Source organism: Ixodes scapularis, unplaced genomic scaffold (genome assembly GCF_016920785.2).
Source record: "Ixodes scapularis isolate PalLabHiFi unplaced genomic scaffold, ASM1692078v2 PGA_scaffold2__306_contigs__length_199485367, whole genome shotgun sequence".
Lineage (NCBI taxonomy): Eukaryota > Metazoa > Arthropoda > Arachnida > Ixodida > Ixodidae > Ixodes > Ixodes scapularis.
In genome coordinates this window covers 51,947,115-51,972,020 of record NW_024609857.1, presented here as the reverse complement: position 1 = coordinate 51,972,020, position 24,906 = coordinate 51,947,115, and the positions used below count along the sequence as shown (strand labels likewise).

The following is a 24,906-nucleotide window of genomic DNA, read 5'->3' as shown; positions in this document are numbered from 1 at the left end:
TGATGGCGTCTGGGGCGGAAAGGACTAGGCCTTTTCTTCTAGCTGGCACGGACGGTCTTTTGGTAAGATTGCCTTCTTTCACTGCCTCAGCTGCCTCAAGTGAGTATACTCGTGTACTCGGACTGGCCTTCGGGAGATGACGTCGAAAATCCAGCACAGCCTTGTTATCGAGGGATTCGTGGGTCATCACATACGTCATTTCTACCTTTATTCAACCAAGTTGTGTTTTTATTAACGGGACTGGGGGGAGATCGAACAGTCACACCTCTAGCGGAACGCTCCAGCTGTGGGGACAACAAACCGAATTTTCCTGTTTGTTTTTTAAAAGAGAAATCGAAAATGACGATTCGAAGGCCGCTCCTCGTGCGACCAAAGCACTGGTTAAAGCGAAGCGCTCGTGTCCAGACCGGGCTAGGCGAGGTTCCATTTCTAATTGTTATGCTGTGTTAGTAAACACCGAACTGTCTGGACAACAAGCTTGATAAAGTGCCCCCGATAGTTCGATCTCCCGCCCAACAGCATTTTTTAGCTACTTCACCCGGTTTTCGAGATACAGGATCTATAAAATCGCAGCGCACACTCGGGCGCCGCGCGTATGACGAGCGGCAGTACGCACCCCTTCACATTCGCTCCGTCTTCAAAAAACCTCGTCGTCCTCAACGCCGTCCTAGAGGTCGCCCTTGAGATCACCCGGGAGGTCGTCCTAGAGGTGGCTCGAGACGTAGTCCTTAACGTCGTCCTCTAGGACGTCATCCTTGAGGTCGTCCTAAGGGTTGTCCTTGAGATCGCCTTGGAGTTAGTCCTATCGCTATCTTTGACGTCGCCCTCTAGGACGTCGTGCTCTAGGACGTCGTCCTAGCAAACAGATAAACCCGCGCCGCGCATGCACGGAGCGGCGGTACGCACACATTCAGATTTGCGCCCAGGCAATTTTCGGTTTGAGTTGAGCAAGTCGTTACGTGGTCAATGACGGTTCTGAAACAGCTTGAGCATTAAACGGTTACACACAGACACGACGGGACACACACACAAAGCTGCAATGATGTTGGGGAAACAACTTCAACAAGGATCACACAAAGACAGAAGATTAAGCGATTACACAAAGTTGAAGCATTTACTCAATTTCAAAGTGGCACGCTGCAGTCGCGCTGACGTCGATGATCGCGTCGTAAACCATTAATAAAATAAAGTGTTTACTCAAAATTTGGTCGTTGTATTCACAGGAGCTTTATTGTGGGTCTCTTACGAATGATATCGCAATTCATAGACAACCAACAATAGTAATTTCTGAAGCCAATTTTTATTTGTATAATTTCTGGAGAATGCAAAGGTAAAAATATGTTTTTTTATTGTTGTTTTCTAAAACCGAACGGACATTGAGTTTTATGGTTGGGTAAACTATACTTCATTTAAAACAACTGATATTTTCAGTAGTAAATATTGAGGCCTGTGAGAACGTACCAATACAACATTTGTAAACTAAACCAGACAAACGATTGAAAACGCTCTTATTATTTCTACAGTTCTGTATTTGATTTTGCTCTTGTATGCATTTTTAGCGCCATTCACAGTGAAATAATAAGTTGCTACGTTTTTTTTTATGTTTTATTTAGGCGATGGGTCGACGATTGCATTATCTTTGTAATTTGTTTCTCGATGGTTGCATGTGTTCGTACGCAGTATAGTATAGTATGTAATATCCTCACTGAAACCCTGAAATGTCGATCAGCCAATATGCATCATTTGCAATTTAAAAGTTAGTACTTATATTCTTTCTCTTTTTCTATTGCGCCATTGTCTCTTCGTTTACAACTATACTTCACCAAACCGTTCGTGCACGTGGGAGCAAAAAGTTGGAAATCTCAACAGTGGTGAGATCCACAAGTGTTAGACTACTCAGTTCTTAAAGCCTTCAGATTTTTAAAAGGTCTATCGTTCGTGTTTTTCAGGCGGTCCCTGGACTCATCATCAAAGTTATCGGCGGTATTATAAGTATTCTGGCAATCAACAGCATGGGCTTCGTGGTCTTCAGCATGGTGATTACACCATACCGCCTACCACACGAGGAGGATGTCGCAGATCAATTCTAGTTCTGTCGAACCACAAACCTTGCACCGTGTTTCTTTTCTTTTTTTTCATAACGTTTTTTTTTTTTTTTTTAAGCTTTTGACATGAAGAAATGCTTAATGATTGTAGCTCTGTACCTTTGTGGGTGCTGCGGGTGAACAAACTCAACCTTTTATAGCTAGGCGAATATTTCACGTGGAAACTGAAAGGCCAAGATGAATGTCTTCGCAAGCAACACTGAAGTTCTGGGAACAAGGACAAATATAACCTCCCGGCCTCGATAAAATGTCCGTGTTAAATATTTGGACTAATACTCGCTTTGTGAAGTTATTACTGTGAGCCTGGAGACACTAACGTGTGTAGAATTTTCCTATTCCTCTGATATTATAATCGTTATCGCTTGACTTTTATATGGCGTCGAGCAAAAATGGCACCTTTAAAGGGCAACTCCGCTCAATTCCGAAAAATATAGGCTTACATGTGATTCAAATTCACAAAGCGCTACTAAACAACTCTACGTCTTCGGATTCGTGAAATGTGGAATATTATTTGTGTAATCCTAATTTAAACATCAGCTGATACCGAAACCGAAACTTCGGTTGCGTCAGGCAACATTGGTCTCGGGTCGTCAGAGTCATGGCACGTCACGTCGAACCACGTGGTCTTGTGACGTTCGGGAGGGAGCGAGAAACAGGACACGCGACGCTTGAGCAGGTCTTTTTTTTTTCTTTCTTTTTTTTTGGACGCGGGCAGGTCGCTTCGCATGGCGTGGACGGTGATGGCCCGGGGGAGAGGGGGAAGGGGAGACGACGAAAGAGGAGAAGGGGAGCGGAGACACAGACCGATAAGCGCGCAGGGCAGCGCAAACTAGCGCATCCGTGTTACGCTGATCACGTGAACGCCCGGTCAGCCAACAGGGAGGAGAAACGCATGACGTCATAGTTCAATTTCGCTCTGAGAAGTAAAAACAAACAAAACGTGAGGATGACGTACACATGCCTCTGACGTAGTGGCTCAATGTCGGCTGCTCCAACGCCGTGGCATCGACTGCGCTGGTGATCGCGCCTCGCGCCGCCCGCTAGAGTTGGCAGATTTCGGCGACTTGGCTCGCTTGAAGGTTTGCTGGCCAGTTTATTAAATATATAAACGGAATTAGATCGTAAAATTTGGCATGGGGTCTTCCTATATGATACTGAAGAGGGCCACATAGTTTTCTAAATATCAAAAATGAAGCGGAGTTGCCAACAAGCAAATAAGGTGCTATAATAGAGGTGATTACGATAGCATTAATAATGAATTCCTGTCATTCTCAAATAAATTTTTGGAAGGGTATTTAACCCGGTCCGTGGAAGATAATTGGCTTATGTTTAGAAATGTACTTACCAATTTAATCAACAGGTTCATTCCTCTTATCACCATCAAAACTGTAAACACCGCTCCGTGGTATAACCAACAGCTTCGACGCCTCAATAACAGAAAGAAGAGACTTTACCGCCACGCCAATAAAACAGACCCCCTTTCAGTTTCCTGGTTACGCTATAAAACATGTGATAAGGAATATCAGTCACTGCTTACAACAACTAGACGTCATTTCTTCAAACATGATTTATCATCTATGCTACTAAATAACCCTCGGAAATTTTGGCGTGTCATTAATCCTGTTGAGCATCCTGATATCGTCCTTACCGCCAGTAATAATGACGTCATTCCCATGTCTCAGTGCGCACAGGTTTTTAACGACGCATTCATACCAGTATTCACATGTGAAGACATCTCGTCATGCCCGAAAGTTAACCTCATTCCTGATATCAGCATGCCAGAAATAATAATAACTGAAGGGGTATATACTCCTTACTAAATAAACTCAAAATTTCTACTGCTTCTGATCATGTCGGCTTTAATAATAAGATACTAAAGAATATATCAGCTAGCATCTGTCCCATACTGTCAGCCCTTTTTTCACAAATGTTATCGTTAGGTTGCATCCCACATGACTGGCGAATCGCAAAAAGTAATTCCCATCTTCAAGTCTGGTGAACGCTCATCGCCATTAAACTATCGTCCCATCTCGTTAACCAGTACCATTTGTAAACTTCTTGAACATATAATACACACACAAGTAATTAACTACCTGGAAGATCATAACATCATACATAAATATCAGCATGGTTTTCGCCGAGGATACTCATGTGACACGCAGCTCGCCGGCTTCATTCATGACATACATTCAGCTCTTGACGGTGGATCCCAGGTTGATGCTGTTTTCCTCGACTTTTCTAAAGCTTTTGACCGTGTCCCTCATCACCGGCTTCTAACCAAACTGTCCAGGCTTAAGATTCACCCTAACATTTTGGCATGGGTAAAAGATTTCCTTTCGTCTAGAAAACAGTTCACGTCCGCTAACAATTGTAACTCTTCCTTCAAACCAGTAACCTCGGGAGTCCCACAGGGTAGCGTACTAGGTCCACTACTATTTCTAGTCTACATTAATGACTTGCCATCCTGTGTCTCATCCCGAATTAGAATTTTTGCTGACGATTGTGTAATTTACCGAATAATTCCCTCTGTCAATGACCAGAAAGCTTTGCAAACTGATCTAAATGCTATTAATGCATGGTGCTCTTCCTGGCTAATGACCCTAAATTGCTCTAAAACAAAGTTTATGTCTTTTACTAATCACGTACCCCGGATTCCTACCTCCTATGTGTTAAATAATAATACTGTTGACCTCGTCTCCACTTATAAATATCTTGGAATTCATTTGCAACCTGATCTGTCATGGCACTACCATATAAAGCTCACCCTGGCGGCTGCTAACCGCTCTTTCGGATTTCTCAAGCGTAACCTTAAACAGGCTCCTCCTAACATACGCAAACTTGCCTTTTCCACACTAATACGTCCAAAATTAGAATATGCATCAGCCATTTGGGATCCTGAACATGCTTACATCATAAACGACATTGAATCACTGCAAAATCGTGCCGCTCGCTTCATATTTTCAGATTATTCACGTCATTCCAGCGTCACAGCACTAAAACGCCGAGCAGAGCTACCCGAACTACTCCATCGTCGCAAACTTTCACGCCTATCTCTTTTCCATAAACTTTACCACCACGCGTCACTTCACGGTGATTTCTTCGAGCCACCTGCCGTTATTTTTCCACGCCGCGATCACCCCTACAAAGTTAAACGCATAACCTGTAAGTCATCTGCCTTTTCCCGGTCATTCATTCCACGTACCACAATTGATTGGAATAATCTACCATCGCACATTGCCTCAGAAAAAGACACCACGAAGTTTCAAGAACAAATTCAAAATACTGATGCCATCTAACTTTTGCTGTTTTACATTGTTGTTTCATCTTTTCCGGAACGTGCAGAGCAAATGTGTACTATTTTGTTTTTACCTTGACTCAGCTTTATTGCAGTGTGATGAGTGAGTGTATGTTTTTTTGTTTTTTTTAGTGTATCCTTTATTTTCTTTTTATTATTAAGTGTATTGATTGTTTTTTAGTATTCTCATACGTTGTTCAATGTGCACTAGTTCCTATTGGAACGATTTATGTACCCCCCCCCCCCCCTATGTAATACCCTCTCACGAGGGCCTTTAGGGGTAATATGAATAAATAAATAAATAAATAAATGTTGTTTTCATTTCGTTAGGGTATTTGATTGAAAGATAGTATATACACGAATAAATGTCACCCTGCATCGTGAGGTACTAAAAAAGTTGACCGGTATTCGATTAAAAAGTATAAGTTACTAAACTTCGGGTTAAATGTTAATACGTCTCTCTAATAAAAAAGTTAAATATAGGTCCGTGCGATTGTTATATTGCCAATCGGAAAGTTTTTTTCTATTCTCATATTGCCAATCGGAAAATTTTCGCTCACCGGGGAGCAGTAATAAAAAAGTTCTTGTGTACTGCTTAGTTTAATTCAGAGCAGAAAACAAAGATAAGCGAGAAGTGTTTGCTATGTTATGACAGCTTAAGTATATGTAGGTCAAGAAATTCAACGGTATAAGCAACTAATGACTCGCCTACATTTTTTTTTTTTTAAGTGGCGAAATGAAAATTTAAGCCGACCGTGTAAATTTGTTGAACCGGGCCCTCGTGACTGTCAACCTGACTCTGCATACAGACGATCAATAAATTGTGCAAACCAAAAATTAGTGCAATTTTCATTAATTAGGTTCTGTTTTATTTCATCTGCTTATTCATTGGTGCGTTCGTTCGTTCCTTCATTAGGTTCGTTCTAGTGTGTAAGACGTACATGCCGTACATGTGTGTGTGTGTGACGGTCCAACCTGTCGGGTCGACATAGTTGCCCAATCATGTGTGTGTATAATTTTTTCTTGCTTTGGCGACTGTAGTAATTAGTGGCAGGGGATAAAAAGAAAACTCCCCACTGATGCACGCAGATGCAAGGTATAGTACTGGGTGGCCCAAGGAGCGGCCAGGCTCTTTAAATCGACCGCAAAATTGGGCTTCTTAACCTATCGCGCTACGATTTTGTGCAGCGTTGCCCACAAATGGTGCCTTTTTTTTTTTTTTTTTGTAAGATTTGCAAAGAGCGAATTTACCTCAGGAAAAATTAAAGAAATAAAAAGACTTAGCTCCTATGGAAACGCAGCGAAGCCACCGGTCTTCAAACAATACGGCGCCGCTCGCACGGGCGACAAGAGATGGCGCAAGCGTTCGTGACGCCAACTGCCGCCAGCGAACGAGCATGCGGCGCCGAGAGCCGGCGTCTTTAGCAGGCGATCGTTTCGACTCAAAAGCGGCGCGCGTTCCGCAGGCGGCGATAGTCGCAGAAACAAAAACAGGCGCGGTAACAAGGAACTGAAAAGCAGACGACATCGGTACCCCGAAAGAAACGCTCAAAATATCCCGACAAACATTTTTTTTAATAGATTATCTGTCCATACATTATGTTTTATTAGTAAGGATGATAAAATGATGCATTGGCAGCTGATATCAGAAGAGCTCTTGGCGCCGTATGCTCGTTTGTTGGCGGCAGTTGGCGTCACGACCGCTTGCGCCATCTCTTGTCTCCCGTGCGAAGCGGCGCCGTATTGTGTGAAGACCGGTGGCTGCGCTGCGTTTCCATAGGAGCTAAGCCCTTTTCTTTCTTTACTTTTTCCTCAACTAAATTTGCTCGTTGCAAATTTAACAAAAAAAAAAAGTACCATTTGTGGGCAACGCTGCACAAGAACCGAATTTTGCGGTCGATTTAGAGAGCCTGGTCGCTCCTAGGGTCACCCAGTACATTACCCGAAACACGCCAACAGGCAATCGTTACAGCGTTAACGTTCCACGTTGAATACTATCGTTTTCAGGATAGTAACGGTCGGTAGAGAACACAATGCATTTACTTTATAGTTGAGGGAGTTGAGGGTACATAACGAAGCGCAGCAAGCGTAGAATCTGTAGGCTGGGCGCGGGCCACAGTTTCTAGCTGCGATGTCTGATAAATGCAAGGATAGAAGGGTAGGAGAGGGCATGGCGTCAGCCGCGTAACCTCCACAAGCCATGCTCCCTAGTTTTCAGATGGAGTGGGCGTAAGTATAGAGTAGGTCGAGCTTATAACCTCCTTAAATAAATGCAAGGATCTTAGAAGTACTAGGGGGGGGGGGGGAAGGGCACGTTGCAATATTGGTAAAGCCTAGTCATAAAAAGTTTAAACGAGAGAGAGAGAGAAGCGTTGTGATAGAGGTGGGGGGGGGGGGGGGGGAGGAGAGAGCCAATAGTGTATGCGCACTGGGCGCTTTTGCGATATTGTGCCCAGCGTGACCGCAGATCTTTCTGGCGATTGGTGCGCGTGACATGTCACGTGCGGGAGGGATGGTTGATTGTAGAAGGATTCCTTGCAGGCTTGCGCGCGCTCCGTCCTGTAGGTTTTATCAGATCGAAGGCTAGACGAAGGCTAGCGACGGCCACGTGATGTGGTCTTGTTGGGATGATAAGCGAGGAGAGTAAGGAGGAAACTGAGAAAGAGGCGAGGTGTCAAGGGAGCATGGCTTATGGGGGCTGCAGCGCTCCCTGCTACCTTTAACCATCAACCACGCGACGGTCACGTGCTGTGCTCACGTTGGCCCGATCAGTGAGGAGGGTAAGGAGGAAAATGAGAAAGAGGCGAGGCGTCAAGGGAGCATGGCTTGTGGAGGCTACGGGGCTGACGTCGTGCCCCCTCCTACCCTTCTATCCTTGCTTTGCCCCGTAGACTCCCAGCAACCCAGCAAACTTCAGCAATTAAATTGCGTCCATATCCCACGATCCCCGATCTAGCAGTTGCACCCACCCTCACTCGAGCCTCCCTAATGTTGGATAACGAGACCTTTGCAAAAAGAGCGCTCTGGCCGCCGCCATTTTGCGAATCGAGCGACCCCTGTCCGCCAGAAATTTCTGGCACCCGCCTGAGCTGTGGAAACCTGGTCAGCCTGACTCCCCACCTGCATTGTGCATTCGGAGTTCGCCGGCTTTTCTCGGAAGTTTTTACTTTATTTGCCTGTTTAGGATGCTTACCCTTTGTGTGTATGCTTACCCTTTGTTTGTGCTATCTTCCAGTGTGAGAACTAGGAAATACCAGGGCTCGTAGCCTGCGCGGCCTTCGCAGGAAACGAACGAAGAAAACGAACGTCAAGCAGCCCGCGACGCAGGCAGTTTGACGTTCTTGGAGAATTATATCTCCGTTGAGATAATCTCCAAAAAGCCCACCCGACAATGTTCCGGGTCTTCGCGAAAAATAGCTGATAGGGTCGGCTCCGGGATGTGGGGACGGAATAGGCACTTTAGTTCATTTGATTTGAGCTGTGCAAAAAAGCAGCTCTCTTCTACATGTTCACCAAAACACGCCAAATTCCGTCCGATTGTCGTGAAATGCCTATCGTCGACACTGTATATTGGATATGCTGTGTTATTTGAGACCTTTCTCAGATCCTGTTCGGATAATGCGGCACCGTGGGGTACGTAGAATATATGTTGTTCGAATGATGAGACTCGTTGAATTTCATGTTGTGGACGGGGAATATCCAGGCAGTTCGGATATCCAGTGTGGTCAAATATTTTCGACGGCTAAGACCTTTGTAGATTAACACGGCTGAGTGTACGGTGCCGTAAGAAGATCAACATAAAATGAAACAAACATTCCAGTTGCATTTGTTCTGTCGCGCATGGACTCACCAAAACAGCTTTTATTTCTTTGTTTATGTTCCCAAAAATAGTACAATGCATTCTAAAAAACCCCGAGAAATTCTATTCGCCATAGAACACAAAATAAAAGAATTGAGCGCGGCAATTTATCCTCCACCTGCGTCCGGCCACAGCCCACTGGCATGAAAACCCACAGCCCAGCGCAGTCGGGCAACACTGACGTACCCTCTCAAGACTAGGGACGCGCACTATAAATCACTTCGTTCGAGACTGCCGCTGGAAAATCGCGAAACTCGCTTTAAAGTTTAAACAGTTGTATTTTTTTGCATTTCATACAGAGCATCTACATTGCGTAGCTTTGCGGCTCCTGTCGGGTTGAAACTTTTCGTCCGATTAGGTCAAGCAAGATCTTCCTCCGAGGTCATTTTCCGTTCCAAACGGAACATTGAAAAGCTCTCCTAGTCCTGCCGACCTTTCCACAGACCACGGCAGCCCGTCAGCATAGCTGCGGCGTAGCAACAGCTTGCGAAAGTAATGGCGACCGAAACTCCAAAACCGAAAGCTGGATTTTACATGCCCGGTGGCTTGTTCAGAGACTGGCGCCACTTTAGTACACGTAGCAGAGCGCGGTAAAAACTACAGTGTTTTATTCTTTCTGTGTATTCTGACCAACGTTGATTCTGACGCCACTTTCCCAGGATAGAGTGGCTTTAAATCTTACCTGCTGCTAGCGCCACCTCCCAGCGGCACATCGCTCTTTTTACTTATGATGCCAGTCCTCATCTTGAAGGGAGTTCCCCTTCCCCGAAGGACGCAGCGAAATCTGGTTAGGCTAAAGCTGCTACGCTCAGTTGTTTGTGTAACAGTCTCTGCCACTATTTATTCTGTGGACTTATTGACCATAAAGTTCATTAGCTTCGCCTGAGCCACGAGCATCTCTATATGGCATCTGCATTGTTCGCATGTACAAGGTGCAACGCCCGTCATCCATTCGAAGAACTTTCTCAAGGGCAACAGCTTTGTAAAGTAGGTGACCAAGTGCTTTAGTGCGTTTTACCGTTCCCATGTGCTTTACGTTTCTATGGTTAGTTGGATAAGAACGAGCGAGGCGTCTCGAATAAAACAGAGGTCCGGTGGAGCGTATGCCGATGCTTGAGGTCGGTCTACCTTTGTTAGGCTTACTGCTAGCGGTAGCTGTAACGTCACGGAAACCTTTGTCGCGTTCGTCAGAGTGGCCGTTATTCGTGACTGGATCGGTATTGTGTGCCCGTGAAACTATTAGTCGGTTTTTTCCCTTTATTTTTATTTTTATATTTGTGTAAGTGTTACGTAAATCTTGTTCGCGATATGTAGGCTTCACCGGCTCATGACAAGTTAACTTCGCGTCGCCATTGCATTCTTTTGACATTACGTAATCCAGCGATTTGTCCTTATATTGTTTGCGCCATTGGAGATACGGTACGGCGCATAAAGTGCTGGCAGTGTAAGAAGAGCTGTCCCAGATGTCGGTGCCGTGACCCAGAATCACTGAAGCCGGCTTAAATGAGCGATGTAACTGAGCAACATCTTCGATCATTTTCGACTTTTGGACATTTAACCGTATTACCGCAATTCTTCACTTGAGAGCCAGAAATTACTGGTGCCATGGGGACGATGCGTAAATAGTTCCACTTCAAAAGTTGCCTGTTTGGGGAGCCTGGACATTTCTGTTGGAGGAGGTAGTGGAGAGTTATTTAAAAAACTGGGAGACAATGGAAAGGAAGAAAGGTTAGCATGAACAAAGCTTGCCTACAGGGCACCACCGCAAAACGTTGTGTTTCTATTAATCTCAATACAAAGCTGTGCAACGTTGAATGCTGTTTTTGCCCAAATGTAGTGTCAGCTGCCCAATACAGATGTCAAAAGTTATGAGCGATTTTCGTAAGTTTTCAGTGGTGAAATGGTGGCTGACAGAACCCGCGATACATGGGACTGTATGGCGCCAACTACCGAGAATGGGCCCCCTTTTTCCCATTGAATGTTTCAGAAATTCGCTTACAATTTTCGAATAACATGTTGGTTAATCCTGAAGCTTTGGCTTCTGGTCTGGACTGCTAGCACTACATTCGAGCAGGGACTCAGCATTAAAAGATGCATGCTTTATATTTGTAGAAAAAAATGGCACTATTGTTTTTTTCTTTTTTTTTGGGGGGGGGGGGGGGGGAGGGGGGGGGCACGCTGTGGTTTGTTTTGGGAGTGGGAAAGTGACTTAGAAGGGAAGGGTAGGGCATGGAGAGGTAGGCATTGCATATGCTCGAAACCTACTAGCCCAATTACATTATACGTGAGAAAATAAGCCTGAAAACAGGAGCGCATATGGTTAAGATTGCTTGACCATGCATCGTAGCAAAAGGTGTCGAGCCTAGTCAGTGTATGGGATGCATCCAAATTACATCTTAGCTCTGAAGCGGTGAATCCTATCCTAGAGCCATGTTCCTGCAATGTGCTTGCTCAAAGTGACTATATTTACTGCGTCTGCCTGAGAAAATCTTCAGGGGCTTTCTGCAGTGCATAAGTCGGCTTCACCACAGAATGCTGAAATTTTAGTAAAAGGTATTTCCAGTGATAAAGGCAGGATGCAAAAGCTTTAGCCCATCATGTTAGACAAGTGGAGAGAAAAGTGATTTTCCAAAGAATTGAACTCTAAGCTGTCCTCCATTGGTGTCGTACTATGGGCCCATCCATACTAGATCTTGAAAATGTTGACGAGACCCACCTCTTTAATTGGTTGCCCCTTTTCATACAAAAGACCGAGGTCTCAGTAACTTGCTGTCATGTCTGGACCCATGTTCCCCACAACATTGTCAAACACTATTCACGTCTGCAGCTCGTTGCTCGCCCTCTTGCGACGGAAATGGGAGGCGCTCTAGCGGGTGTCCCCCAGTTCTGCTCGGCGGGTGCGGCGCAACTTCTTGCCATCATGGCTCGCAAAATGTCATTTCCAAATGCAAACAACTCTTCACTTTCCCGATATAGTGCTGCAGCCAACCTTACTAGAGGGTTTTGCAAACTCAAGTGCAGTGCATTTGCGTTAGTGTTTCGTGCTCATGCTGTGCATGCGCGTCGTTGCCATGCGCAAATTCAAGACCCCAAATTTGGGCTCCGCGTACGCGCAGTATGGAACACGCAATGCAAACCCCGTGCTTGCGTTCGTTCATACGCACAATACTAAAACTCGCTACTGTTTAACCGGTCTTCCACGCCAACAAAACGTGCTGCAGCGAGCAGATGAGCCAGTGGCTAGGCATTCCTTCGAATTGGGGAGGCTGAAATTGGCAAAACGACAGTGCATGAAGAAGAAAATTTTTTTAAAAATATTGCAATAAAGAAAAAAGAAATATTTTTTTATTTTAGGGCATTTGATTTGGAAGGATTGGCGGCAAATTCAGAAGTTTTGCCGATTCTCAAAAGTCACGATTTTGGTAGCTTCATATGCTTTACCCACAATTAATGTCATTTTACATCAATTTCTCAGTCTGGCTAAAATATTTTCTTTGATTTTAGACTTTTTATTTTATAACTTGTTAATTAAAAATGATAAAATTGGCACCAGTGACGATAATTTGACTGGGTTGCCATAGTTGTTTGCACTTCTGAAATATCATAAGCGACAAGTTATATTAGAGCTTGAAAAACTATGCATTAAAATAGCTTTCACTGGCAACAGATGGCAACAGAAAAAATAAAACAAACTCGGGGCAAATTATGGCAAACATTTCTGGTCCCTCGTCCAGAGTTTTTATTCTTTCTTTTGCCAACACACTTTTAAGTTAATGTAAAATAGCTTACTTGTTTTATTATTAATACAAATTGCAGTAATGTAGGCCCCCAATAAACGGTACAATCACAAAAATACACCATCTAACTATAACAGTCTTTACAGAAAGGTATAATTTTGTTTCCTTTTAGCATGTGAAAATTTCTGACATTGTTTTCAAGTGACACATTAACACTAGATATAATATAAAGTCATGTGTTGCACATTGCCTTAAAGTACACGCTCGCTGCTGTCCTCTGACTCATTTTCCATTGTTTTTTTGTAGTAAGAACAGCATTAATTTATATGTTTTGTGAACATATCCTTAACTCATTACCAGTTGTGATATTTTGTATAATTTGGTTTGATACTCTTATTCTTGGGCTGGGAATAATGCTAAGGCAATTAATTATCTAAATTCCCCAAAGCCAACTAACCAGTCCACAGTTCATTATTTGACAGGACAATTACCTGAGTGAAAAAATTCACCAAGGACACAGATATCAGCACTGAGTTCTTAACAAACACAATATTCTATGTTACCTTAAAGGAGCTGTGCAACAATTTCAGGGCTTTGCTTAAATAATTGTGGAAGTTGATGCAGTGAACTTCTGCAGTGAACTACAGAAAACAGATTTTGCCTGGATACCCTAGTTTTTACTTAAAAAAATGAAAAAGATCCAGGTTTTTGCCGCCTCTCAACTCGTGCATCGTCTTCCGGGTCACGTGCACAGTGACGTCACTAGAGTAGGCGCGGAGTTCCGGAAAAGTTCTCTCTTTAGAGCCATCAGCGAGCAGCGAGAACTCATCCGCTGCCGACTGCGTGACCACCCGTCCTTGCCCGTCCGGCGCTGTTCCCCTCCCCCTCCGGCTTCTGGCGGCTGTTCGCGGTTTTGTGGACCTAGGATAGATGGCGCCACTAAAACTCCGTATAATAAAAGTTGTCGATGATACCAGGGTGTTGACGCATTTATATATACGTTGGAACGACAAGATTTGTAAAAAGAGTTACCTTTTATCGAGCAGGTATTCGCACAACTTGCTATCTTTCTTACAACGACCCAAGTGACGTCACGCCGCTTGTTTCTCATGGCCGCCGCTCGTGGCTGCAGGTCGGGAAATATTCCAAGTTTTGCCTCGCTATTACGCGGCGGAATCGCAACATTGCGATGAAAGGAGGTGTGTTTTCTGCCATTTGTGACACAGTGAACAATATCAAAAGCAGAAAATGCCAATTCTTTCAACGTTAAAATCGTTGCACAGCTCCTTTAAAGGTGTATGAAAGACCCTGTTTTTAAAGGGATACTGAACTCTTGGAGGTGTGTGAAAGTGCCTAAATCGGACACGTATGTCACAAAATAAAGCTTCCACAAACATTCTCTACACCCCAATAATTACACTGCGAGACACATCTTGAGTTAGCAGAGAAACCGGAATTAAGACTTGTTTTCAGAAATTAAATTCAAAATGGGAGTTTCGGTTTCGTTCCCAAAGTAAAATGTGCCTCCTGGCGTAAATATTACGCTAAACATTGGTTTTGTTTTTGGGATAAACAGGTGACCTGCATGCATAACGCCCTAGCTTTTTTCGTATTCGCGGAAATAATTTGTCTCTCAGTGAAGCTAGCACACTAGGCAGGCTCAGCAACTGGCAAACCATCGTGCACCTCCGACCCTCACTATAACCGCCATTTCGGAAAACGAGTGGCACCAGCTATACACAGTTGGAGTCGCGAACATGGCTTACGGCTGTTTTCGCCAAGCGACTGCATTAGGTACAGGGCCACAAATCATTGTGGGGCTTGCTTAGCTAGCTGTTTGGATAGCATAAATGTGCTCACTTTAGAGAATTGTACTCATTGTTTTTCACCACAACAGACATTACTTTTTCAAGGGTGTGGTAGGTTGAAAGCTGGGTGCTGCTCTTTTAAAAGCGGGAAAGGGGTACATAAATGCACACCTGAATGTTTTCAGACGAACTTCACGTCCAATCATTTTGGCAAAAAATAGAGGCGAGTCAATAACAAGTCTCAATTAAGTTTCCGACCCAAAACTATAATTTTCTTTGTGGGACTGAGCAGGCAACATATCATGCTTATTATTTCCTCGTGGATTGTGTTACTGAATATGAGGTAAGAGAGGTTCTTTGGTCTTTTCGTTCATTTAGGGCTTAAAATTACATTCTTTTGTGATATCTTTGATTCATTGTACCCATCGTTTTCGTTTTGTCATTTTCCGCATTTCTCGAGTGTTCCCTGAATCCCATCTCGCCATGATTGTGCTAATGGCAGGGCCTTGATAGCTTTGGCCCTTTCGCCACAGTGGAAATTTTGTGGCAGTCTCTCCCACTGTTTTCTGACGATCAGGGCCAACTTGCTAGAAGCCGCGTCTTAGCAAAGGCTAGGTAAAAGAAGGCACTGCCAGAGCCAGAGCATAAGCTGAGCGGCACTTGAATCGCATCTCACTGCACTCGCACGCCTCAGCCTTTGCAGTGTGAACGAAAATATGAGCTCTACACCTCATGCAAACATTTAATGTTTGAGTTGCTGATGCCGCCTCTGTATCAGCACCGCCTTGAAAAGCTGCGATATACACTTCTGCTGGGCAAACAAATGTTTGGAGGGGCTGGAAGAGAGTTACGAGCGCAAGAATCTCTGCCATGGTTATATCATGGCACCGAGGTAGTTGGCACATGGAGCTTGTTTCAGCCGTTCCAAATGCTCTATTACTCAACAAAAAAGGAGTCCCACTCTGTTTCTCCACTGCTTCTTACAGTGACAGTACTTCATGAAAGAAAGTGCACTATGCCTTTCATCCAAATGTTTAAGGAATCTCCTATTTTTTTATGCGGGTGTCATGCTGGGATAAAACTTGCACCCAGCCTTCAGTCTGGCTACATTGCAGTTAAATTTGAGCATTTTGCACAGCCAAAAATTCTTAATTGTTTCTTGGGCATTCATTTCAATTGAAGAGCTCTGCCAGTATATCAAGGGCAATACTTTCCTGGATCAATTAAGCAAATTATATTACTCTATGTTCTAAATAATTTGCAAACTACATCTGCCTTGGATTTTACGGCATAAATGATCTATAGCGGTAATTTACCGAGTGTTGACGAATGGGCTATTTGGTAGTTCACTTTAAAGGGATACTGAACCAAAGAATTTAGTGCCCGTAATAAGTGGCGCACGTTCTTTCCACCAGCCAGCAGCCGCCGGTATGCGCGAGCACACGCAACAAAAATGACGTCACAGACCTCCATTCGCAGTTGAGAGGACAATGAAATGCATGGGCTTCGGACTAAAGGAGAATAGAGACAGGCTTTTCATTTCTACAAGTGAAAGCTACGTGCTTGTTAGACCAATTCATCGCTTACTTTTTACACCAGGCACCACTGTGTAGATGAAAAACTTGTCTTTATTCTCCTTTGGTCCGAAGCCCATACATTTCACTGTCATCTCAACCACGAATGGAGGTCTGTGACGTCATTTTTGTTGCCTGTGCTCGCGCACACCGGCGGCTGCTGGCTCGTGGAAAGAACGTGCGCCACTTATTATGGACACCAAATTCCTTGGTTCAGTATCCCTTTAATGGGTAATAAGCTGTGCAGGGGCTCGGACAGAGTAGAAGACGGAAGAGAAACAGGGCGCTGGGGACCTACAACTGAGCTTCAATAAATCTGACAATGCATATAAATATAAAATTTGCCCAAACTAAAATCAAGGAAGGCAAACAACACTTAAGAAGGAAAACTCGTGTTTCTAGAGTCATCTGCACACAATGTTCTCTGATCTACAAAGAAACATGCTTTCTTTTACCGACAAAGCAAGTGACGGGGCACTTACACATTCTTACCCCGCTTGTCCGTTCACACGCGCTTCTATATTTTCCTGCGTGAGCTTGTCCTTTTGCCTACTGATGACAGTGCATCCTTTAAAGGCTGGGGTACATCTGCAGTCGCGGCAATGCATACCAAGATGCCCTGACACGTCCTGTGACACATTGTACTGGTGCTCGTAACCGCTCATTAAGACAGCATCTTGTCTGCCTTATTCATCTGCGGCCGCACGAAAGGGGAATAGAAGACACCACTTCCACAACATGATACAAACTAGTTTTGGTGTTTCTTAGTGCATACTCAGTTTTCTCGCATCAGTATTCACTTTTTGGCACATCATAGAAAGTTTGTCTGGAGCCGAGAAGACCACATGAACACCGACTCAACGGCCCACTTTCTTGAAATTATGAGAAACCTTGTGTAGGTACAATAATACCGTAATATTTTTTATTTGTTTTGCTTTTCTATTTTTGATGAGTCTTCTCTTTAGTAGAGTCTTTGTGATTGCAGTCACAAAGTGTGAGGGGTAGCCTGTGGCCATGAGTCTTAATGCTTGATTTTTAAAGCTATCCTTGACCAAGTGAAAGCAGGATTTATGTAGAGCATCTTTAAAACAAATGTTGATGATTCCTCTTTTCACAAGTTTAGAATGGGCTGATGAAAATGGTAGGGGGGGTTTATTGTCTCTAGGCTCATAAAACCAGCACATGTGTGAGGGATGGCAGTGGAGCCTGAGGTCTAGAAATATCATGGAACCGCTTACCGTTAATTCATGCATGAGAATGAGTGGTTTCCGGCATTCACTAAAAGTGGCCAGAATATCACAGATTTCTTCATCAAAATGCTCCGTCTAGAAGTACTACAAAGTCCTCTACAAACCTAAATAGCTTTACCCTGGAAGCTTCAAGTTTCTTAGATAAAATTCTGTCATAAAATGCGAGGTAGATGTTGCTTAACACGGGAGTTGAGCAGGATCCGATAGACACCGTTCCTATGAATGAAAGTGCTTAAATTCCAAGTTGAAAACGTAGACTTCAAGTAAATGGTTAAAAGCTCTAAGGAGTCACTTACCTCTAGGCCACACATTTTGAAAAGCTTTGTATCCATAGTCATCAATACAATCTGAAACACACACTGAAAGCTCCAAGTGCGGAATCAAATAGTGGAGATCTTTAAAGGGATGCTGAACCGAAAATAGAGTTTCAGAAAAAAACACAGAATTGATAGGCGGAATGCTACAAATCCCAAAACGTCGCTCATAAAGCGGTATCCTTAACGGATCATTGTATTTTTATAAAAAGAGGGCGCATTCGCACGAGGCCGAAAATACGCATGACAACGCAATTCTCATTTCCTCCTCTTTTCACTTTTACTCGGCGAGGGCGCGGAGAGAAAAGGGAGCGAGGCCATTTCTACTCCTTCTCAGCTCTTCTGCAATAAAATGACGTCAACATTCTTTCTCATTCACTCCTTTATTTTCCAGAAATACGGCCATCCGCTCGAGATATGGCTATATGACTGATGTTTCGTGGTTTATGGTGCCCTTTGAACACTTCTGCAAGCTTATTTTGTGAAATCCGAATTTCGGTTCAGCATCCCTTTAAAGGGCAACTCCGCTTCATTTTTGATTCTGAAAAAACAATGCAGTCCTCTTCAGTATCGCCTAGGAAGACCACACGTCAAATATTACGACGCAGTTCTGTCTAAATGTTTCTTAAACGGCCCGGCAAACTTTGCAACTCGCCAAGTTGCCGAAATTGGCCGACTCGAGCGGGCGAATTCAGACGCAACCAACAGCGCAGTCAAGGCTACGGCATGGGCGGAGCCAACATTGAGCTAAACGTCATCATGGCCCCCTTTTGCTTGTTTTTACTTCTCCGATTGAGCGTAGCGCATGACGTCAGCAACGTTGCCTCCGGCGCTCAGCAGTGTCCACGTGATTGGCGTACGCGCCTGCGCAGCGCGCTTCTTGGGAGCAGACCAACCGCCCGCCGTTACCGCCGCCTTCCGCGTCACAACCACCGTCGTCGTCTCATCGTTTGTGATTATTGCCCCTCGGAGTTTCGTCCACACTATGGACACCACTTGCGCAGAGTCGCAGACTTATGCCGCAGTTGTGCAGACGTCGTCGAGTGCCGTAGACACCAAAACGTGGCGAAGAGTGCGGTGCAGATGACACTCGCGCCTGCCGCACGCCCGCCCGCCCCCATCCCGCCCGTCGTTGGGCCGAGGATCACGTGACATCTCGTACCACGTGATGGCCATGTACTTGGCGGCCCGAGGCCAATGTTGCCGGACGGAGCCGAAGTTTCGGTTTCGATTTCCGCTCGTGTTTAAAATTAGATTTAAAAATATATATCCCATTTTTCGCGAAGCAAACGACGCAGTGTCTTTTATTAGGGCTTTTTAATTCGAAATCGCTCATTATCCCGAAATCTTCGGAATTGAGCGGAGTTGCCCTTTAAAAAAATTATGCAGGAGATGTAGGCGGGACGCTACAATCCTTGCAACACTGCTCGTAAGGCGATAACTCGAATGAACGGCCTTATTTTTGTAAAAAGTGGTCGAGATTGAATGAGGCCGATGAGGCACGCATGATGTCAAGATATCTTGTTTCCTCCTCTCTTCGCTTCGCCCCCTCAAGGCGGTGAGGCGGAGAAGACGCAAGGCCGCGTCTTCTCCACCTCACCGAGCAAAAAACGTGCAACGGGGTGCTTGTAGCATCCCGCACGCTTTTGCCGCAGTGTTTTGTGGAATCCAGATCTCGGTTCATCATCCCTTTAATTAATGTCTATGAAACAGGTCATAAAGCTTTTGTCTGGGCATCGTTTCAGAAAGTTTATTATCTGTTCTGTCCAAGTTTTTTGTTTTTTTTTTTTACTTGAAAGGGGTTGTCGCTTGATAAAACATCCATTTTTTTTTGTAAGAATATGGCCATTGATTTTTTCCAGATTCCATTTTCCGATACTATTCCGCGTAGCACACAGTTGGTTTTGTATGTTTGGACTGTGAAGAAGATATCTAAATTTAGGCCTTTGCTCTTATCGACAGCTTGGGCAAGTTTATCTAGCTTCAGTCGTTAGCATAGTTTGCATGCTTCAGTTTTTACTTTTGCTAAGGACACGTCTCTGCATACAAAAATTACCTCGTCAGCATCTAAAGCTTTCAAGTAGAGCATGCCTTTTGGTAACACCACTAAGCCCCCTTCTTATCGGCTGGTAGTAAGGACAGGACGTTGTCTCTTTAATAGGCGACGGTAGAAAGGAGAGCATGTTTTTTTGTAGATCTGCGCGCAGGTGACTAGGAACACGTGTCGTCCTTAAGTGTTTCCCTTTTTTGCTTTTGGTTCAGGCAAATTTTGTATTTATACGCATTGTCAGATCCATTGAAGCTCAGTTGTAAGTCTGCGACATGGTTGTCTTCAGTCTTCTACTCTGTCCTTGCCCTGTGCTGCTTATTACCCGTTATGATTTACTGGGACCATTTCAATGAGAAATATTTCTCAACTCACTAATTTTTGAATAAAATCTTGGTCAAACAATGTGATTCTTGGGCGGCGCCGTTGACGGAATGTGTTTGTTTGTCACTTTCACCTGCCGTAGTGCAGTAATTTTCTGCCGTCGATTCGGCAAAGAGAACCTACTGTCTCTAATCTTTTTTTTTTGCTAGAAAATGCATTCCGTCCTATGCCTACAGCCAGTTATGCAGGCGGTGTTGAGCAGCTCGGGATTTATAGCAGAAAAATGACACATCTGTCTGTTAGTTGCCCACTTCTGGTAACTTTCTGACCAGCACTCGGCCCCAGGCAACTGACTGAAAGCCTGTTAGGTATGGGTACAGATATGGTCTGCACATGAATTTAATGGCTCTATTTTTTTTTTTAATATCTAACAGAAGTGGGCCATGGTTACTATAGCTTCCAAAATTGGTTATGAATGTCTGCATCTGTGCTTGGGCAACTTTTCTCTGTTAACCCTTTACTTGATCAGCTTATCTGGTGATATATACTCCACTACCAATTTAGAAAAAAGTGCTAGCATGAAGTAATTTTCTGTACTTCATTTCACCTTGTAATTATTATCAAGCCAAGGAATGCCTTGGTTAGAAAAGCATCTCACGTGTGTGAGCAAGAGGACCGGCAAGGGTAACATGAACATACCTGTAGCCTCGATCCTGCTGTTATTGTTTAAAGAGAAGCTGAAGTGGTTCTGTATTTAAGGAAACATTTAAATCATCTTTGGAGGCTGCAGAAAATCATTTTCAAAGTACTGCTGAAGGTCCTTCTCCCCAGACCGTGGCGTCACAGAAAAGGAGTTCGAAATATCCACTTTCGTGCATCTTCAGCGCCTTTCAAAGCTATTCACACGCACTCTTGCTATTTTTAAAAAGTGCAGAAAAAGACGTCACCACTGATGCCAGTGCGGTAGAATATGCCTGGCAAGCTTGAGATTTCACGTGCGGCCCTTGAGCGACATGCGCTTGGCAGCCGAAATGTCATCTTGCGACGTAATGACTGGTTGGAGGTTATTCGTGTTTTCTCGCGTTTAGTTAGTCTTCGGGGGAAACAAATCTTATATTCATATTCGCAGGACAGAACTACGCCAGTCTAACACCGTTGTTACTGTTTGGCTGGTGGCAGCTGATAAAGCCCGTTTGCTCTGCTGACGTCTAACCCCTGGTTAGCTCAGTCGGTAGAGCGCTCCACTGGAAATGGAGAGGTCCCGGGTTCGATACCCGGACCAGGCAGACTTTTTCGGTCGCTCACCAGTCACCTAGCTGTGTTTGGAGATTTGTTTGTCCTTTGTCCCTCTTGTTCCCCTTCTCCAAGGATTATTTTCGTCATTCTTGTCCAGCTCGCTTGCACCTTTGCATTTAATTGCATTATAATCAGAATTGATCTCTATCTCATTTCTTGAAAGAAGTGTTTCAGCTTCCTTTTAAATACCTTATTATACATGAGTGCTTACAATGAACATTTTGATGCTGGCAGCTCACATGCAGATCCTTTTGCAGTGTGCTGAGTGAAGTACATGCAACTAGGCTTTGTTCTAAAATTTATTGGCAATCTGCACAGTAAGAGTAAGAGCGTGGAACATTAAGGTCTATCAACACGATTTAGGAGGGGGACCATTTTAAAGTGCCAGTTTTGCTGATGAGTGTTGTAAGGAGTTGTGGTATTCCTGAGGTACCTTTGTTACACACTGCTCCCCGCAACCTAAAATTAATCTTTTTGTGTGCACCACACGTCATTGGCGAGTAAAGGAAGGCTTTTTTGCATGTACTTGATGCATTATGTTGTATCACGACCCAATGCCACCCACTTAACTCTTAGTTGACGAGTGTTGCCTTTGAGCAACAAACCAAATACTAATTTGTTTTGTTCAAAAGTTTTGGTTTCATCACATTTTTAAAAAAATTTTTATGTAGTAGTCTGGCAGCAGACCTGGAAGATCAAAACTATAGCGCCATCTATACTCTGTGACAACTTGGCAATGCAGTGGAAGGTACAGGCCCGCGTCCCCTCTCCCATTTTGAGTGTGCGCGGGCTTTCCTCCCCTCCCTGGAAATGGGGGAGGAGGAGAGCCTGCGTACACTCAAAATGGGAGAGGGGACGCGAGCCTGTACCTTCCACTGCATTGCCAAGAAAAGTTTCGCGGAGTATAGCGAAAAAATGTGAAAATAGTTGACGAGAAAAAAAAAAAAAAGTTTGGCACACAAAGGTTGTTGCAGACAGTGTTTGTTGGGGCGAAGAATATAGAACCTTGTTTTTCTTTTGGGACTGATATTTTTTCATAGGTGACCGTTTTACTTGAGGCTATTATATACACAGAAATTATTAGACTTTTGTAGTGATTTGTAGAGGTTACGCAAGTGAGCCATCTGCGGACATTTGCCTGGTGTCGCCCAGAGTAAACTTTCCGGGCAAAACCAAAATTGTACCTCTGTGGGTTGATGATAGCGTTTGTGCCCAACTAGTGTGTGCTCAGAGTATCCAGCAGACTCTGAGCACACACTAGTTGGGTACAAATGCTATCATCATCATCGCTGAGGTAAAATTTCGGTTTCGCCTGCAAATTGAAAAATTCTTATTGTAACATAAATATTAGACAAAAAAAAATTTTTTTTTCAAAACTTTTATTATAAACATGCCTGTCCTAACTAGGTATATAAAAGATTTTTTTTTTATGTTTAGTGTTCCTTTAATGGCAAGCTGGTTCTTCACTAAATGCTGTGCATCTATTGAAAGCACTGAAGAGCAAGCTTTCAAATCAAGTTTGCTTTCGTGGCAGGAGGGCAACGGGGAGGCTGATGGATGTTCCCGACACATTTCTAAATATTGCAATAAGTAACACCAGACAACAAAGCACCTACCGTTAGTTTCTATGCTACCTTTCATTCTCAATGAATTTCAAAGTAAACTTTGTTTGGAAAAGGCCTCCACTGATACCTTTCATACAAAATTTGCAGCATAATTCAACCTGCTTTGAATTTTGTGTCTTGTGACAGACTTTGAAGTGAGCCAGGTTCAGAAAAGAAACTTTACGGAATCTTTCTTTTAGCAAAAGAAATAACTGAGCAACTTTTTTTTTATTAGAATTGCTTACATTTCACTCACCTGCATCGTGCATGCATTCTTTATCGGGAGTAAAGCCAAAGCTACAAGTCCAAGGCAAACTAACATGCTGCACAAATTCTCGTTCATGGCAGGCAACTTAAAAGTGTGAGGCTCACTCTTGTAGCTTTTGCCACACTAAGAGTCGACTCTTGTGTGCTATTTTGTCAAGGCTAGCATAGCTTTTATGGTCCTTTAGCACTGCACTACTGCGGGAGCATGTGACTTTGTCTCGCACGGTAGTTCACCCAAACAAGATGCCAAATGGAGCTACGTGTTGACGGCGTTGGATCGGTGGAAGCTACACTAGTCTGAGAAAAATGTACAGAAAAACCTGACGTTTGTGCTTGGACATGACTGACTGCATTACAACTTGTGTTCGACTGTAGCCGGTGGCAGGTTAAGAGTAGGGTGGAAGCTCATCCCACCTTTTTTACTTTAGCAGAGCAAATGCTGGAAAGCAGGTCACCTCCTCTTCAGGATTCACTCTGCCAAAGGGGAGAGATATGGGAGGAGCTTCCACTTTACTCTTAGTTCCTTTGCTTTCCCCGTGTCGTCGCATCTGACTGCGCAGTATTTCATGCCCCATTTCTGTCGAACTGATACTACCGTGGAGCGAAGGAAAAAGCTTAATTATTTTTGAAGCATATGTTATTGGAGGATAAGTTTTGTTTGAAATTGACCTTGAATAGTATGTGAATGCAATGTGCCTAAGGAGCCTTCCAGAAATAAAGCTTTTTAAACTACAGGAGCATGCGGATCTAGATAGCAGGTTCTGCACTCCCCAACGGCGCTCGGTACTTTTGCCTCAAACTTCGCTGATGAAGTATTGCCTCTACGAGTATTGCCTCACGCTGTTTTCTGCACTTTTCCGAAAAAAATTGTGCCTAGTCTATGTCCAGGAAGGACTGCCCTTTCCATGGTCCATTTGAGGAGTTTAATTTCTGGCCATCGTAAGTGGTTCGCCATCCTGCCGATTTTTTTCCCACAGTGTGTATCACTGTTGTAAACAGCTACATCCACCACACAGATCTTTTATCGGCATATGTTGGGAAAGAAGCGAATTGCCATGGAGCATTCGAAATTGGCGGTGCAGGCGGCGCCGAGGAATCACTTGCAGTTTTGGACACCTTGTGCTCCTCATGCTGTGTAATCGTGATGTTCATCACGATAACTGAATCATCAGTCACCATCTTCGTCGTCTCAAGATCAATGGTTTCACCAGTGGAGAGACTTCAACCATCTCATTGTCAAAAAAACAGCTGCAAACTTTTTTTTTCACTTCTAAATGTACATAAAAATATAGAATGTGAAGTACCCTCTGGTGTCAGATGTACAAAACAAAACACAAGTGCTGTAATAACGTCGCCCTCTGTCGGCGTATTTTGAAAATAAATGTTTCAATGGAGACCGGCTAATCGCCGCCTTTGTGCGCTTTGA

At 44.0% G+C, this 24,906-nt stretch overlaps 1 protein-coding gene and 1 non-coding gene across 3 annotated transcripts in view; both read left to right on the top strand.

Moving 5' to 3' along the window:
- The first annotated feature begins 9,986 nt into the window (after window positions 1-9,986).
- The window catches only part of LOC8052487 (protein FAM76B), a 40,697-nt gene continuing 25,777 nt past the window's right edge, over window positions 9,987-24,906 (top strand). Inside the window, exon 1 of one of the 2 annotated variants that reach the window (XM_029968645.4) lies at window positions 9,987-10,246. In XM_029968645.4, coding sequence (XP_029824505.2) covers window positions 10,163-10,246 — 84 coding nt within the window. In that variant the 5' untranslated portion in view covers window positions 9,987-10,162. The remainder of the gene's footprint in view (window positions 10,247-24,906) is intronic. The other variant, XM_029968646.4, reaches the window with a different exon arrangement.
- Trnas-gga lies at window positions 21,527-21,599 on the top strand. Its single transcript has one exon. It is a non-coding gene; the product is annotated as a tRNA-Ser (tRNA).